This window comes from Chanodichthys erythropterus, chromosome 8, assembly GCF_024489055.1.
Source record: "Chanodichthys erythropterus isolate Z2021 chromosome 8, ASM2448905v1, whole genome shotgun sequence".
NCBI classification, from domain to species: domain Eukaryota; kingdom Metazoa; phylum Chordata; class Actinopteri; order Cypriniformes; family Xenocyprididae; genus Chanodichthys; species Chanodichthys erythropterus.
In genome coordinates, this window is record NC_090228.1 from 42,534,845 (window position 1) to 42,550,302 (window position 15,458).

General features: G+C 38.7%; 1 protein-coding gene and 1 pseudogene across 1 annotated transcript; one reads left to right on the forward strand and one right to left on the reverse strand.

The window, feature by feature from the left end:
* Positions 1–435: 435 nt before the first annotated feature.
* Positions 436–4,818, reverse strand: LOC137024999 (zinc finger protein 501-like). Its single transcript, XM_067392996.1, has 3 exons — positions 4,764–4,818; positions 3,612–3,764; positions 436–1,656 (listed from the first exon to the last, which is right to left on the reverse strand). The coding sequence occupies exons 2-3, from the start codon at positions 3,694–3,696 to the stop codon at positions 779–781; spliced, it is 963 nt and encodes a 320-aa protein (XP_067249097.1). The 5' UTR covers positions 3,697–3,764; positions 4,764–4,818; the 3' UTR covers positions 436–778.
* Positions 4,819–9,330: 4,512 nt separating this feature from the next.
* Positions 9,331–14,964, forward strand: LOC137025274 (piggyBac transposable element-derived protein 4-like; annotated as a pseudogene).
* The last annotated feature ends 494 nt before the right edge of the window (positions 14,965–15,458 follow it).

Below are 15,458 nucleotides of genomic sequence, written 5' to 3' on the forward strand. Positions count from 1 at the left end.
TTATCAAGGATGTCTCTGTACATTGCTGCATTCATCTTTCCCTTGATCCTGACTAGTCTCACAATTCCTTGGACTTCATGGCTTGGGCTCTGACATGCACTGAGCATAAAAATTTTTGGTTGCTTTATCATATGAGTGGAAAAGGACTATAAGAATTGTCTGAGATCTACAGTTATATGATTAACTTTCAATGTGACAATTCTGCTCATAAAAATTTGTTTTTCTCATGTGTGTTCAAAATACGTAGATGTGTTTTATATTGTGTAGGTCTCCAGCTAACACACGTTATTACTGTCTAACTGAAATACTTCTGCTAATCAGCTGTGGGCCACTTTTCCAAAAGTTGTGCAGTTAAGGCAGATTTCTTGATTTTCTTACTACTTTGAGTAAAGATAAAGGATGGAGCAAGGTTTGTTTTGCAAATTTTAATGTCACATCAGTTATTCACATTAGTGTTGTATCATAGTTAATTATACAGTTCCCACATGTGGACCTCGGTAAAATAGAAATATACATGGGTTTGTTGATATACATAACGTGTTAATGCAGAAGTAGAGGAATTACAGTTGCAACATCTCAAAGTATGACAGACTGAGTAAAAACTTGTCACTGAGAAATGTTCTGCTCAAGTAATCCTTGCAATGGAGGTTTGGGTTGAATAACTAGTTCTCTTCCAGTGTTTCATCATCAGGCTTTCGCTTAAATTGATATCGCCATCGTTACTGTCCTTATAGTGTGTACAATCGCTGAGGATTTAGGAAGCCTCTGGAGCGGAGATTTACATAAACGCCTTTTTCTTTCTGACACGCTGTGGAAACGGTACACTAATTTCAACGCTATTTCCAGCATGAGCTTTCAAATGACGTTTCAGATCTCTTTGGTATGTGAAACTCACGTCACACTCAAGACACATGAAAGGTTTTTCTCCGGTGTGAAGCCTCATGTGTACATTAAGGTTTCTTTTTTCTTTGAAACCTTTTCCACACTGTTGGCAGGTGAAAGGCTTCTCTCCAGTGTGAACTCTCATGTGAATCTCAAGGTTTGAATTGCTCGAGCAAGTCCTTCCACAGTGAGGGCAAATGAAACGCTTCTCTCCAATGTGAGTTATTGCATGATCCTTAAGGAGATCGCCGTCTGTGAAACTCATTCCACACTGATGACATTTAAAACAGCTCTCTCTCACATGAATCTTCTTGTGGGAATTAAGGGTGACTCTTTGTCTGAAACTCTTTCCACACTGATCACATGTGAAAGGTGTTTCTCCAGTGTGAATTCTTATGTGGTCATTAAGGTTTCCTTGTTGTGCAAAACTCTTTTCACAGTGAGGGCAGGTGTAAGGCTTTTCTCCAGTGTGAATTCTCATATGGACTTTAAGGTTTCCTTTTCCATTGAAACATTTTCCACACTGTTGGCAGGTGTAAGGGCTTTCTCCATCATGAACTTTCATGTGAGCTTCAAGGTTTTCATGTTGGCTGAAACTCTTTTCACACTGAAAGCAGGTGAAATTATGTCTACCCCCCGTCTTTTGAGCTCTTTTTTGTGAGGAAGTCTCTTCAGTCTCTGAGCAGCTAAGATCATTTTCTCCAGTTATGACATCATGTTTCTCTTCCTTTACATCATTCAGATCTTGAATCTCCTCTTTCAGTGGCTTCATATCTAAGGGGAAAACAGAAAAAATACAAGTTTAAGCCCAGTTTAATGACAAATGCATACTCTGAGAACACTCCAAAGATATGTTTGTTGATACTCCATGTTGATCTGGTTAATGCAGGTTTTAAACAGTTTATCGTACAGGTAAGTAAATCACTGTTCTAAACTAATGTGCTGCTACATTGTAAAACACACATGCAGATCACACACAGAGAAACATTCAGTAGTGTAGAAACTCACTGTCAGTGCTGTTCTGTGATTTATCATTAAAATAGCTTAAAACTTAAAGTTCTAGCATGTCTTTCTTTTTTTGAAAGAACTAAAACCACAGTTTTCACATTACTCATCCTCATGCATTACAAATTATGACATTAAAAAGAGCGCAAGTCATGTGTATTTATGTGTAAGCACATAACTTGTTCTTAAGGAACACTGCCAAACAGTGACACCCGCAGGTGAAGTTACACAGAGGAGTCATGCTTTACAGTCTATGGAGTCATGCCTCCCTTTCGTCTCACAGGAAACCATATAAAATCACCAGACCCCCGGCGTGCGGTGGGTTTTGTGGGGATTAATTGAGAATGAAATGGGGGAAAGTCACGTGAGAGGAGGCAATGTCTCCATCGCGCCATCATTGGATGTAATTGGTTATGCTTGGATATAATTGGTTTGTGCGATAAATCCCGCCTCTTGTTGACCTCTGCTCGTAGGTTTGACTGAACAAATGATTCCGTCAATTGGAAGACTAATTGAAAAGTAAGTAAACAGATCACCCAGTTAGAGATCACCGCTTTATGTCACGTCAAAATCAAACTTGAAATGGACTGAAAACATGATGACTGCAGGGTTTTTAGTGCAATCAGCTTGGTTAAATTAAAAATACAATTCGTGTCTGTGACAGACTGTGTTTACGGAGCATGACTGATGACCCAAAATATCCTAGGTTGACAATTAAAAAGAAAAACCGTAATACACAAATAAAATATATTGTTTAAATTATTACTGCCTTTAGTTATTATTTTGGAATGAATGTAGAAATGCTTAAAACACTAACTTGATGAGATTGACTTGGTTTTGATAAATAGAACATTACAGTACATCAAAAAAAGAAACCAAATACAATTCTATGTAATTTTACATTAACAATGTAAAGTAATGTTCATTTAACAAGGAAGATGTGTCAACTTTAAGAGTAATGCACATTAATTTACAATGATTCATAAAAAAAAAAAAAAGTGCCTCCTCATTTCAGAACACCACTGCACGCCACTGATATGCAGTGGTGTTATGCAGTCGAAGGCTAAAGTTGAAAACCCCTGCATAATGGTATTCATGACCGTATCACATTTCTTCTGACCTATTTTCTTCACCATATCCTCTATTATCCAACTAAAGCGTTTACTTATAGGAGTCTCGAAATCCAATTCGCACAGCAATTTACAGTAGCTTCTCGAATACTATCTGTATGAACGTGCAACGAGAGTCAATGCAAATCTAAACAATGAAAACGTTCTAGCCAGACACCTTTAACCAGTGCACTTGCGTCTCACATCCTGTGCAGCATTGAACACAAAACTGATGGGAGTGGCTCTGGTGTCACTCCTGTAAATAACTGTACTATGTGTGAACGCAACTGTATTAAGGTCTCAAATACATAAATGAATCATATTCTGCTGCTGTGTGAACGTGGCCATGGTGAATCCGAAGCGGAATCAGAGTGATTATTGAATGCTTAGGGCGTGGAGAAAAAATTGTTGCCGCTTCACTCCGCTCAGATACTCGGGTTTGAAGGCAGCATTAGTGTTTGTCTGGTCAGGTGATCTCAACATGTCGGTCCACATGATGTGACTTACTCCATGTCAAATAATATGCTTTAATTATGACACTTCATCAAAAACATCAGTCTTTGTAGAGCTGGATATTTGAATAAAGATCAAATGAGCTTTGAGAATGAAACCAACCTGTTTGTGTTTCAGTATCTTCTTGTTTTTCTCCGAATGCTTCTTCAATCTTCACATCTTCAATCTCCACTTTAATAAACTCCATCTTTATACACGTGGTTCTCGTTGCTGCACCCGGAGCTTTTTAGTGTGTTTGGACACGCTGGTTCACGTCTGTCATGTTTAAGATGAAAATAATTAAGAGGAAGAAAAATAAATTCACACTAAATCTCAATCAGCTCCCTAGTTCTGTAGTGAGCGCACTGGTAAGGGAGTCAGTCCAAGTGAGAGTTAATTAAACATTAGCCAAAAATGTGAAATAATGTAAGTGCGGTGTGAGTGGTCATGTGTGTTGAGTGCGCGAGACCCTATTTCACCTGCCGGTGTGCATGGCCATTTTTTTCATTTTTTTGCTCGGCTCCGCATCTGAAGATGCACAACTTAAAAGCCGATTCTGTACTGACATACCAGCACCGCTTGCACTTGTCCAAATTAATTGTGTACATTTACAAAATAAGTCTACAATAGCAGAAATAAGCCTTTTTAATTACAATAAAAATCCATGTTTAATAAAAATGTTTTATTAAATTAAATAAGAATGTTTATTGAATTAGAATATATTTAAGATACTGTAAGACTTTTAGTTTATGTTCTCATATCCATATATTTTGTTCTAATGTCACATGTAATAATCTCAAGGTTTAGATTTTATATTATTCTTTGGTAGCGTGGGATTGGTCAAGTGTATAACAAAAAAAAAATCGTCCGCATCATAGGAGGATCGTGTTGCGCTTTCAGGCGAAAATAAAAACAAGCTTCACACTTTTGTGTTCGTTAGACGCGGTGATTCGAATCACTGAATCATTAGGTTAAATTGATTTGAGTTTCCAAAACCTCAGTTTCTCCATCATTATTGCGCTGTACTCGCATGCTTACCAATTTGTTAAATGGTTAAACATAAAAACGTAATATTCGGAGATATATAACTCATCTCACGGCTCTTATAAAATTATATGCAGGGTTTGTATCGATCTAAACATATAAACATTAGCGATATAAAACACACACCATTCTCTCTCTTTTTTAAATTTGCATTCGAACATTAACATAACAGGCTAGCATAAATTAAACTATAAGACTTAAACTGAGATATAAGAATCGGTAAACACAAACCTTTCTTCAGCCGAACCACAGAGAATGCAGGAGAGTGGCGCAGCCTTATGACGTCACAACACCAAATCAAAATAAAAGTCTGTTGGTCAAAAGTTTGGACACATTACTATTATAATGTTTTTGAAGTAACTTATGCTCACTCAGCTTCACAATGATAATACAAAAAATATTGGTCAAATTATTTTGGCCTTACAGCAGCTGTAGGAAATGTTATTAACGAGCTAAAGTAGGTTTTTGATTGAATCACATCCGTTTTAAAAATTGTTAATTATTAAATTAGGGGCTACTTAAAGGGATACTACACCGTTTTTTTCATATTAAACTATGTTATTCCGTTAACTAAGACGAGTTGATACATACCTCTCTCGTCTCAGTGCGTGCACTAAATCGCTCTGTCTTGCGGCGAAACTTTGTTAGCACTTATCTTAGCCCAAGTCATTCAATAGCTCCCTCTCCTGTAAAAGTCACTTTGGTTCTATTGATGGAAATGAGAGGGAGGAGGAGAGGGAGCGGGGGCCGGTGAGAGGACTTTTCATGAGTGAAGATATTACTGCGCCAAGTCAAAGTGCTCCCGAGCACTTGCTATGGTATTCCGCCATACAATATAGTTATCCATTTTACACGCTTAGAAAAGCGCAACGTTTTGTTTTGTGTCACCGTCCTAGGTCGAGTTACACTACTCGAGTAACTGTATTTAAATAGGGAAAACGTGGAGGTGTTTGGTAGCTTCTCTGCTTGGCCCCTATTGAATGAACTGGGCTAAGCTAAGTGCTAACAAAGTTTCGCCGCAAGACAGAGCGATTTAGTGCACGCACTGAGACGAGAGAGGTATGTATCAACTCATCTTAGTTAAGGGAATAACATAGTTTAATATGAAAAAACGGTGGAGTATCCCTTTAAATGACACCTTTTTAACTAACTAAAAAAAAAACGACTTCCTGAACAATGCTAGGAAGACTGTTCCAAAGTTTAGGTGTCTTTCCAAAAATCTGAGACTCCACAAGGACACCAAATAACCAAATGATATAAGGAATCTATATATTTCATAAATTTATACACACCAAAGCACCCTTGGGAAAAAAAAAAAAAAAAAAAAAAAATACTTTACTAAATTCACACTGTATAGTACATGTACAAACCCAGCCAAAATTTTTCAAGAGTTTTTTATAGACTGTCACTTGGGTCCTGCATGGGCACATACCCACATTTCTGGCACAATACCATGGATACAGTTGATGCTACTGCAGTAAATTCATGGTAAATATTGACAACTGGTTAGTTGTGGCACAATGTTACTTATCCTGTTTTTCCCCTGTTGTTGAGAATGTCAGGGCTGGTTCATCTGGCTTTAACTAGTTTAAATCACCAAGACATTTGTGGTTTATATTGGAAAATGCATTTGCTCAAGCTGGAACTGCACTGTGTTTTTGGATAGTCTGTGGTGTGGTGCGGTTTTGGATCCATCTGTAGATTTGAGGTCACTTCAGCTTTATGCAACTGTGGGATAGTCAGCTAGAGAAATGTGATTGTGATTCAAATTAAAGGATTAGTTAAATTTCAAATGTTTGCTCAGTACCACAATACAAAAATGTGTTCTCTTTCAAGAGAGGACACTTAAACACTACATAAAATGCTGCTGTAAATCCCTTTCTTTCCAAATTCCTGAATATTATTGGCTAACAGCAGTTAGAAAAACTGGCCAATTGCTGTGTAATATGCAAATATTGGCGGCGTAACCTGGCAGTATAAAAGGCGACGAGAGCGGCAATTACCTCAGAATCTCTTCCTTCAAGCTCATAGTCGAAGTTGCACCTGGGGATTTACTTCTTCGCATCCGATGGCGAATTTCTGCAGCATCTGCACGGGCCTCATTGACATTAATACAACTATATGTTAAAGGAACACTTTTTTTGAAAACAGGCTCATTTTCCATCTCCCCTAGAGGTAAACAGTTGAGTTTTATTGTTTTCGAATGCAATCAGCTGATCTCCGGGTCTGGCAGCATCACTTTTAGAATAGTTCATTGAATCTGATTAGACCATTAGCATCTCGTTCGAAAATGACCAAAGAGGTTTGACCAACTGTTTAACTAGGGCAGTTGGAAAATGAGCCTATTTTCAAAAAAGTGGAGTGTTCCTTTAAGAATTTTATACAGGGACATATATAAAGTTTTAAAACATAAAAGCAAGTGTTTTGTTTATGTTTCCAAACAACATAAATGCCTTCGTAGAGCATTATTGAGGAAAATAGGCCTACCAGCAGGCCAGACCGCAAACTGCAAGCATAACATGAAGCAAAACACACGTTTCTCAAAGCTCTTTCATACATTGTGCAATGAATCCCACAAATGTATTTTGCTTCAGCTTTTCTGAACTCTCCGAGCTTCAAGCTCATCTTCAGCAGGAATTAGTGCCAGTGGACACACACCAAGCACACGCAGCGTCATCGCGCATTTGTGGTTAAACACTAAGCTCAGAATCGATCCAGAATCGTTGCATCTCTGTACCGATTTTTTTCTCCCACCCCTGGTTGCCTATATGCACGCATGTTTGTTGGTGTTGTGTTTTTGAGTAGATGGTTTGTGCTCTGTTAATTTGGACTGTCATAATGCTCTGTGTTTGATTACTAATGTCTGTGTAGTAAGACGTCAGACACGATAGAGGACAAAAAGTTAAACGTTCAGCCTCTGTATCGTCGTTAGTAGTGTTAAAGTTGTAAAGAGTACAAAATTATACAAAACTCTTTAAATGCAAAATTAGATATCATGAATATTTAACTGTATCCACAGTATAGCAAAATCTATATCATGGCACAACATAATACCGGTAGTCACTTTAATACCGGTATAGCACCCACCGCTAGCCTAGGCCTGGCACATGCTGAGGCAGCCTTCCTGGACTCTGACTGCACAAACTGCGTGGACCTGTCGGTGCATATTCTGAGAGCCAGGAGGGTCTACGCACATTCTATTATAGGAGCAAGGCCCACTGCCGCCAGTGAGCCGCTGGTGGGCCCAACTCACGGAGACGATGTCGGCGAAGATAACTGGGACCGCCGTCCTCAACCATCTCCCCGTTCTCCGGTTGTTTTCATGAGAGAGGCCTTCCATCCTCCTCCCGCCATCGCCAACTTTGTCTCTTTCGGTGTGGCCACAGAAGATGACTCAATGTACATCTCTGCTTCGGAGAAGGATTGGGCTGCATACGAGCCTGACCGCCCGGACGTTGAAGGCCCCTCCAAGAGGAGCTCATGAGGGTGCTATGACAAAGCAGCCAGAAAGCTAAACCTCTCATGGAGCGCCCTGGACGAGCCAGCCAGGAGTAAGTTGGACTCCTGGTATTTCACAGAATTGTCTCTTAACCACTCCTTTGTTATCTTTGCTGTGTGCTTAGGCTCGTTGTCCTGTTTTAAGATGATCCTTTGCCGCAGTCTGAGGTCCAGAGTGCTCTGGACAGTTGGGCACGTTACTTTAAAAAAGTAATTAGTTATAGTTACTAGTTACTTCTCACAAATAGTAACGGAGTTAGTAACTGAGTTACATCATTATAAAAGTAACTAATTACCAGTGAAAGTAACTATTGCGTTACTTTAAAAAAAATGTAAAATGTCAAATAACTTGAAGGCCCCCATTATTAAATATAAGTCTAAGGATAAATAATTCTTGATCCGGCTCGTGACTCATTAACCGCTCTTGCTTATGAAATTTCTCTGTACTGTACAATACATGTTGTTAGCCATTAAAGAAAATGTAGTTTCATATTTATGTTTAAATAGTCCTATGTTATGTTTTAAATTCATTTACTTGATTATGAAAACTGATTAACTCTGGGGTACTTCCGTTTTATAAAAAAATGTCAAAAATCATAGCTTCATCGGAATGGTCCGAAACTTGGTGACTTTATTGGTACTTGGTTTATGAACACCCCAAAAAATTGAGGACAGGATTTGAAAAGTTTAAGTGGTCATAAAAAAATAGTCAACAAACACTCAGGACCTTCGGGTCAAAAATGACCCCCATAGGAAATGAATGGGAAATTGGCAAAAATATGAAAATACAGTTTTTTTGTGCATACAATCTACAAATCAGCCAGGATGCATAAAAAAATGACTCAGTAGTGAAGGGGTGAATCTCTAAAACATCAAGAGTGCAAAACAGACAAAAAAACTCACACACACACACACACACTTAAAAACACACACACACACACAAATGAACACGTATCATTCTACAAGCTAATTTTGGGAAAAATGTGAAATAAAAGAAATTATTAATCAATGTAAGCCATCAAGGTTGCAAAATAAACACACTCACACACACAAACACACAGGGGAATATAGGGAAATATGAAACTGGTGAAACTGTAACAGAGAAATGTGAAAATATGTGAAATAAAATCAATGAATAAAATAAAGGAGACAGAGAAAGAGAAGAGAGTAAGATCAAAGGATGGAATTCTTCCCTAGTAACCGCCAGGCCTATTGCAGCACCTGTTTATGAAAACAAAAACTTGGGGTATAAATATTGCCACTTTGAGCCCAGCCCACAGTTCATTCTCCACAAATTACAATGGCTAAGAGATATAGCACTCAGGAGACTCTGGATTATTTACTGCAAAGCAGTGATGAAGAGGGAACAGAGACAGTCTCTGAAGAGGAAGATTTGACATAGGCTGAACCAAACTACATGGATGAGGATGAGGAGGAAGAGGATGGTTCAGAGGAGGGATAAGGCCCTGAAACTTTCCCATCCAAGAACAGGGAAATACTGTGGACTTCAATTCCTCCTCCACAGACCCAAGGGAGAGCACGGGCAGAGGAGGTCAGAAAAATTGCCTCTGGACCAACAAGGTATGCCATTGTAAGGGCTGAAGACAAAATCTATTTTGAACTTTTCTTCACAAGCTCTATGCAACAAAAGCTACTTGACATGACCAATTTAGAGGGACAACGAGTGTTTGGTGAAGGGTGGGCTAATATTGAACATGAAGAAATCCAAGCATTTATTGGGCTGCTAATTTTGGCTGGGGTTTTGAAATCTCACAACGAATCGGCTGTAAGTTTATGGGACAGTGAGATGGGAAGGGCAATTTTCCGTGCAACAATGTCACTGAACAAATTCAAACAGCTGACGAGGATTTTGAGATTTGATGACAAGAGGTCAAGAGCTGTGAGGAGGGAACATGACAAACTGGCACCAATAAGACAGATGTGGGAAGACTGGGTCAAAAGACTACCACTGATGTACCGACCAGATGCACACATTACAGTCGATGAATGCTTGGTGGGGTTCAGGGGCAGGTGCCTTTTCAAGCAGTATATGCCAAAAAAACCTGCCAAATATGGCACTAAGATATGGGCTGGGTGTGATTCAAAATCGAGCTACTGCTTGAAAATGCAAGTTTACACAGGAAAACCTCCTGGGATGCCACGTGAAATAAACCTGGGAAGAAGAATAGTCCTGGATATGATGGATGGATTTCAGGGACATATTGTCACTTGTGACAATTTTTTCACATCATACGCTCTGGGTACAGAGCTCCTAAAAAAGAAAATTGGAATGATTGGCACAATCCGCAAGAACAAGCCAGAGCTGCCAAGTGCTCTGACCAACACAAGAGGCCGGGCGATATACTCATCTCTGTTCGCCTTTACAGAGACACATGCCATTGTGTCTTACCTCCCCAAGAAAAGTAAAAACGTCCTTCTGATGAGCACTGTCCACAGCGATCTGGCACTGAGTGAAAGAGACGACCAGAAACCGCAAATGATCTTGTCCTACAACAGCACCAAAGGGGGAGTGGACAATCTCGACAAGGTATTTGCTACTTTGTAATTTTTTATTGATATAAATATATATTTGTGGCGACCAGGGCGGGCGAGAGCCGTGAGGGAACGGCGCGAGGCCGGTGACGCAAGTGATAACAAGCATCACCTGGGAGGCGCACCGGCCTTGAGTCTCTCACGGAGGAGCTCCGGGAGCATAAAAGGAGGAGCGACGACCGTGGAGGACGAGAGAGGACCAGGCCTGGATATTATTTTATGTTTTATTATGTTTGGGTGGCCGGCAGACGTCCGCGAGGGTCTGCCGGCATTACTTTCGTTTTGTTCTTTGTTTATTTTACATTAAAGTTACGTTGAATGTTCGCCGGTTCCCGCCTCCTTCTTCCCACATTTACGAACCGTGTTACAATATTATAAAAAATGATAATGATGATAATAAATTGAACTTTCACTGGATGTCAGCAGTAATACTAAATGTGTGATATTCCAGATTGTTGCAACCGACGCCTGCCGGAGGAAGACAGCTCGCTGGCCCATGGCAGTGTTTTATAATATGGTAGATGTGTCGACATACAATGCATTTGTCATATGGGGGGAAGTAAATCCCAGTTGGAGGCAGGACGACAGCTTCAGGAGGAGGCACTTTCTGGAGGACCTAGGAAGAGCGTTCGTGTGCCCCTTTATACAATCGAGGAGGCACATTCCACTCAGCCCAGCCTCTCATCAACTCATGAAGAAAGTGCAGGAATAGGATGAGGATGCAGTTTCCTCCACGGCTGGTCCCTCCCCAGCTCGTCCTTCCCCACCTGGTCCCTCCACAGCCAAAAGGTGGAGATGCAAAATTTGCTTGCCACAGGACTTGAAAACGGGCACCATTTTCTCAAGGTGTCACATTCCTATTTGCAAGAGACATTCTGTTGTTATATGTGAAAATTTAAATTTGTAATTAGTTAGTATGCACATTTTTATTTCTCTAATTTACTGTTTGATAATTATTATACTTTTGCTGTTATTTTAGTTTTTTGTTTATAATTGCCGTTGCCAATTTTGAGTTACTGTTCATAGAATAGCCTATGTAAATAGTATGCACATAATAATATGTAAATATATAGTTATATTTAAAACACTTTATTTTTATACTTTCTATTGTTTGATAATAATTATTATACTTTTATTATTTTAGTTTTTTGTTCATTATTTGATGTTGCCAATTTTGAGTTACTGTTCATTGAATTGCAAAAAATAATTTTAATGAAAATGTTTATTATGAAAGATTAATAAAAATATGTTATGACTGAAAGAATTGCATTTTTATTAAGTTAGAATTAAAACAATGGGTAATAAAATGCTTTCCATTTGTTCTCTTTCTAATGCAATGTTCAGGTTTGACTGTATTATAAAGTAAAACTGGCACTTCAAATTACCATTTAAACCAACCAAACAAACAAAAACCTTGACAAAAATAGTCTTTGAGAATTTATATATTAAATATTAGTATATATTAAAATCAACAACCTGAAAAAAATCACTAGAATTCACAAGCATTTCTACAGAGATCTGTAATCCACTATAGTGGTAAAAATGTTAACACCAAAAAAGAAAATAAAAAATATTATTGAACAAAAATATATTTCATTATATATTTTTTAAAATCTTAATCCCACCCTCCGGGTCATTTTTGACCCGAAAAAGTCCTGAGTGTGACCCATAAATGAAGTACCCCAGAGGGTTAAAGTGAATTTCGTTTTGTAAAAATTGTATCTTAATTTTAATCAATGTTTCATCAACCAATTGCCTGGATTTAATAAATAAGAAGCAAATATAGCAGACAATATAATCATGGCAGGCGCAGACGCGATCACTGGCGCGTGAACTGGAGCGCGTCTTTTAGGCTAAATCAGGGGTCGGCAACCCAAAATGTTTAAAGAGCCATATTGGACCAATGAAACAAAAAACAAATCTGTCTGGAGCCGCAAAAAATTAAAAGCCTTTATATAAGCCTTATATGAAGGCAACACATGCTGTAAGTGTATATTAGCTATATACTATCAAAATGACTAGTAGGCTACAAATACATAATGAGGTAACGTTATTCCCGAGGTATATATTTTAAAAAAAACTGCTGAAAGCTACAGAAAAAAGAAGCAAATGGATCGGTGCAGTTCACAGAAACAGCTGGACTCCAGGCAGAGAGACATTTGAATTTATAATTTTGTGTCAAATTGTTGGATTTTGAGGTAAAATCATTCCATATATATTGTATTGTTATATACTATGTTGACAAATCATCAATTAAATATTTTCCATCTCATAGCCTATTCTGCATAATTGTGTGTTTTAAAATAAACACTGACAAAAACTATACTATAAAACTATATGTTTTAGGGCTGGACAATATGACGATAAATATAACATTGATATAAGTGATTACGCGGATTTAAACCTACCTATATTGTAGTTATATAAAGTATTCACAGGCAGATTTTCTTTGTGTATTTCCCCGGCGTCAAATCAAGCACATATAAATGTCAGGAAACACGACTCCTGGCTGCATGTCGATATCCATGGATTAGGTTTATTTGACAAGTTGTAAGAAACACTTTCGAGTCCGGACAGTTGGGCACGTTACTTTAAAAAAGTAATTAGTTATAGTTACTAGTTACTTCTCACAAATAGTAACGGAGTTAGTAACTGTGTAATTCGTTTGTATTACTCACGTCTTCGCAGTTTCCTCTGTTAAATCCAGTCACGCAGCAGTTATTTTGCCACTCAGTCCAGCTGAAGGAACGCGCTTTCAGCGGGAAAGTGACGTCGATGCATAACCTCGTGCCGAGCTGCAACGTGTGTCGCAGGTTATGACGCAAATCTTCGTTGACAGAAATGTTGAAACTTAATATTTATTATACACATTTTTACAGCATTGGAAAACGTTAAGAATGTTTGTGTCATGTTTGTCCTCCTACAGAAACCATATGAAAACAAAAAATATTTTTCCATTTTCATACATTTTTGAAAAAGCTCCAGGGAGCCACTAGGGGGGCGCTAAAAAGCCGCACGCAGCTCTAGAGCCGCAGGTTGCCGACCTCCAGGCTAAATGAACCGAAACTCAGCGGCTGCTTGCCTCACATACATGAGAAATATATCTATAGAAACCTTGAAATATCTAAAAACGGCTACTCTGATTATGTAGCCTAATCCGAATGAAATGTACATTCTCTCTCTAGGCGCATCCAGTATCCGGAGATGATGAGAGTCAGCAATGTCAACTTCATCTTCGCAGCCAACACTGATTCAGAAAACATTACTTTATTAATAAACAATTAAAATGTCTCCTTGCTGTGTTTGTCACATTCATAATCATTAATTTCACCGGTTCTTTATGGCAAGCTTTATGCATGCGCTATAGCCTATATTACGATCATTATTATGGTTTATTCTCTCCAGTATTTAAGAAATTAAATTCATATAAATGTGATTAGTCAACTAATGGCTTAAATGAATTACGTTTCTGGAGGTGCTGACAGATTGGAGTTGCTGTTTATCGCAGTAGATAGGACATTCGAACCAGAAAGACGCTTACATTTAACTAAAAGATTTTTGTCTTTATGCTCAACTAAAGCGAAATAATGAGCATATTTCCACTTTGGGAAACTCGCCTTGCTCTCGCATTGACTCGCTATAACTGCCGCATATACTTGAATAAACGGAAACACGCCCACAGTGCGACTTCGTGTTTACATCCACCAATCCTACAATGCGTCGCTGCTGTAAACAGGTTAGGCTGTAGTCTACACTTCAGCCAAAATTAATTAATTAAAAAAGTAACGCACGACGCACCATATGGTAACGGAGTTCATTTATTTAAAAAAGTAATGCATTACAGTATTAGTTACTGTCAAAAGTAACTGCGTTACAGTAACGCGTTACTGCCCAACACTGGCTCTGGTTCAGGTTTTTATCAAGGATGTCTCTGTACATTGCTGCATTCATCCTGACTAGTCTCCCAATTCTCCACAGCATGATGCTGCCACCACCATGCTACACTGTAGGGACTGTACTGGCCAGGTGATGAGCGGTGCCTGGTTTCTTCCAGACATGACACGTGCTATTCAGGCCAAAGAGTTCAATCTTTGTTTCATCAGACCAGAGAATTTTGGTTCTCATGGTCAAAGAGTCCTTCAGGTACCTTTTGACAAACTCCAGGCAGGCTGTCATGTGCCTTTTAATGAGGAGTGGATTCCATCTGGCCACTCTACCATACAGACCTGATTGGTGGAGTGCTGCAGAGATGGTTGTTGATGGATGGAGTGACCATCAGGTTCTTGGTCACCTCCCCGACAAAGGCCCTTCTCCCCCAATCACTCAGTTTGGCAGAGTGGCCTGCTCTAGTAAGAGTCCTGGTGGTTCCATATCTGGATGATGGAGGCCTCTGTGGTCATTGGTATCTTCAATGCTGCAGTAATTTTTCTGTACCCTTCCCAGATCTGTGCCTCAATACAATCTATACAGTCTCCTAGGTCTACAGACAATTCCTTGGACTTCATGGCTTGGTTTTTTCTCTGGCATGCACTGTCAATTATGAGACCTTATATAGACAGGTGTGTGCTTTTCCAAATCATGTTTGCTTCAACCCTTATCAAATGTGTGTGTTTAAGTGAAATGAAAATATTTGGAGCATAAAAATGTTTGGTTGCTTTATCATATGAGTGGAAAAGAACTATAAGAATTGTCTAAGAGATCTACGCTTATATGATTAACTTTCAACACAAAAATTAGCTTTTCAAACAGAACATGATAGTTCCCATTTTATGCTTTTTCAAATAATACCTTTCATACAGTGTGTAATATAGCTATTTGTGAATGTAAAAGGTCTGCAAAGTTTTATGATCAAAGCCCATGATAAAGTTATTGTCT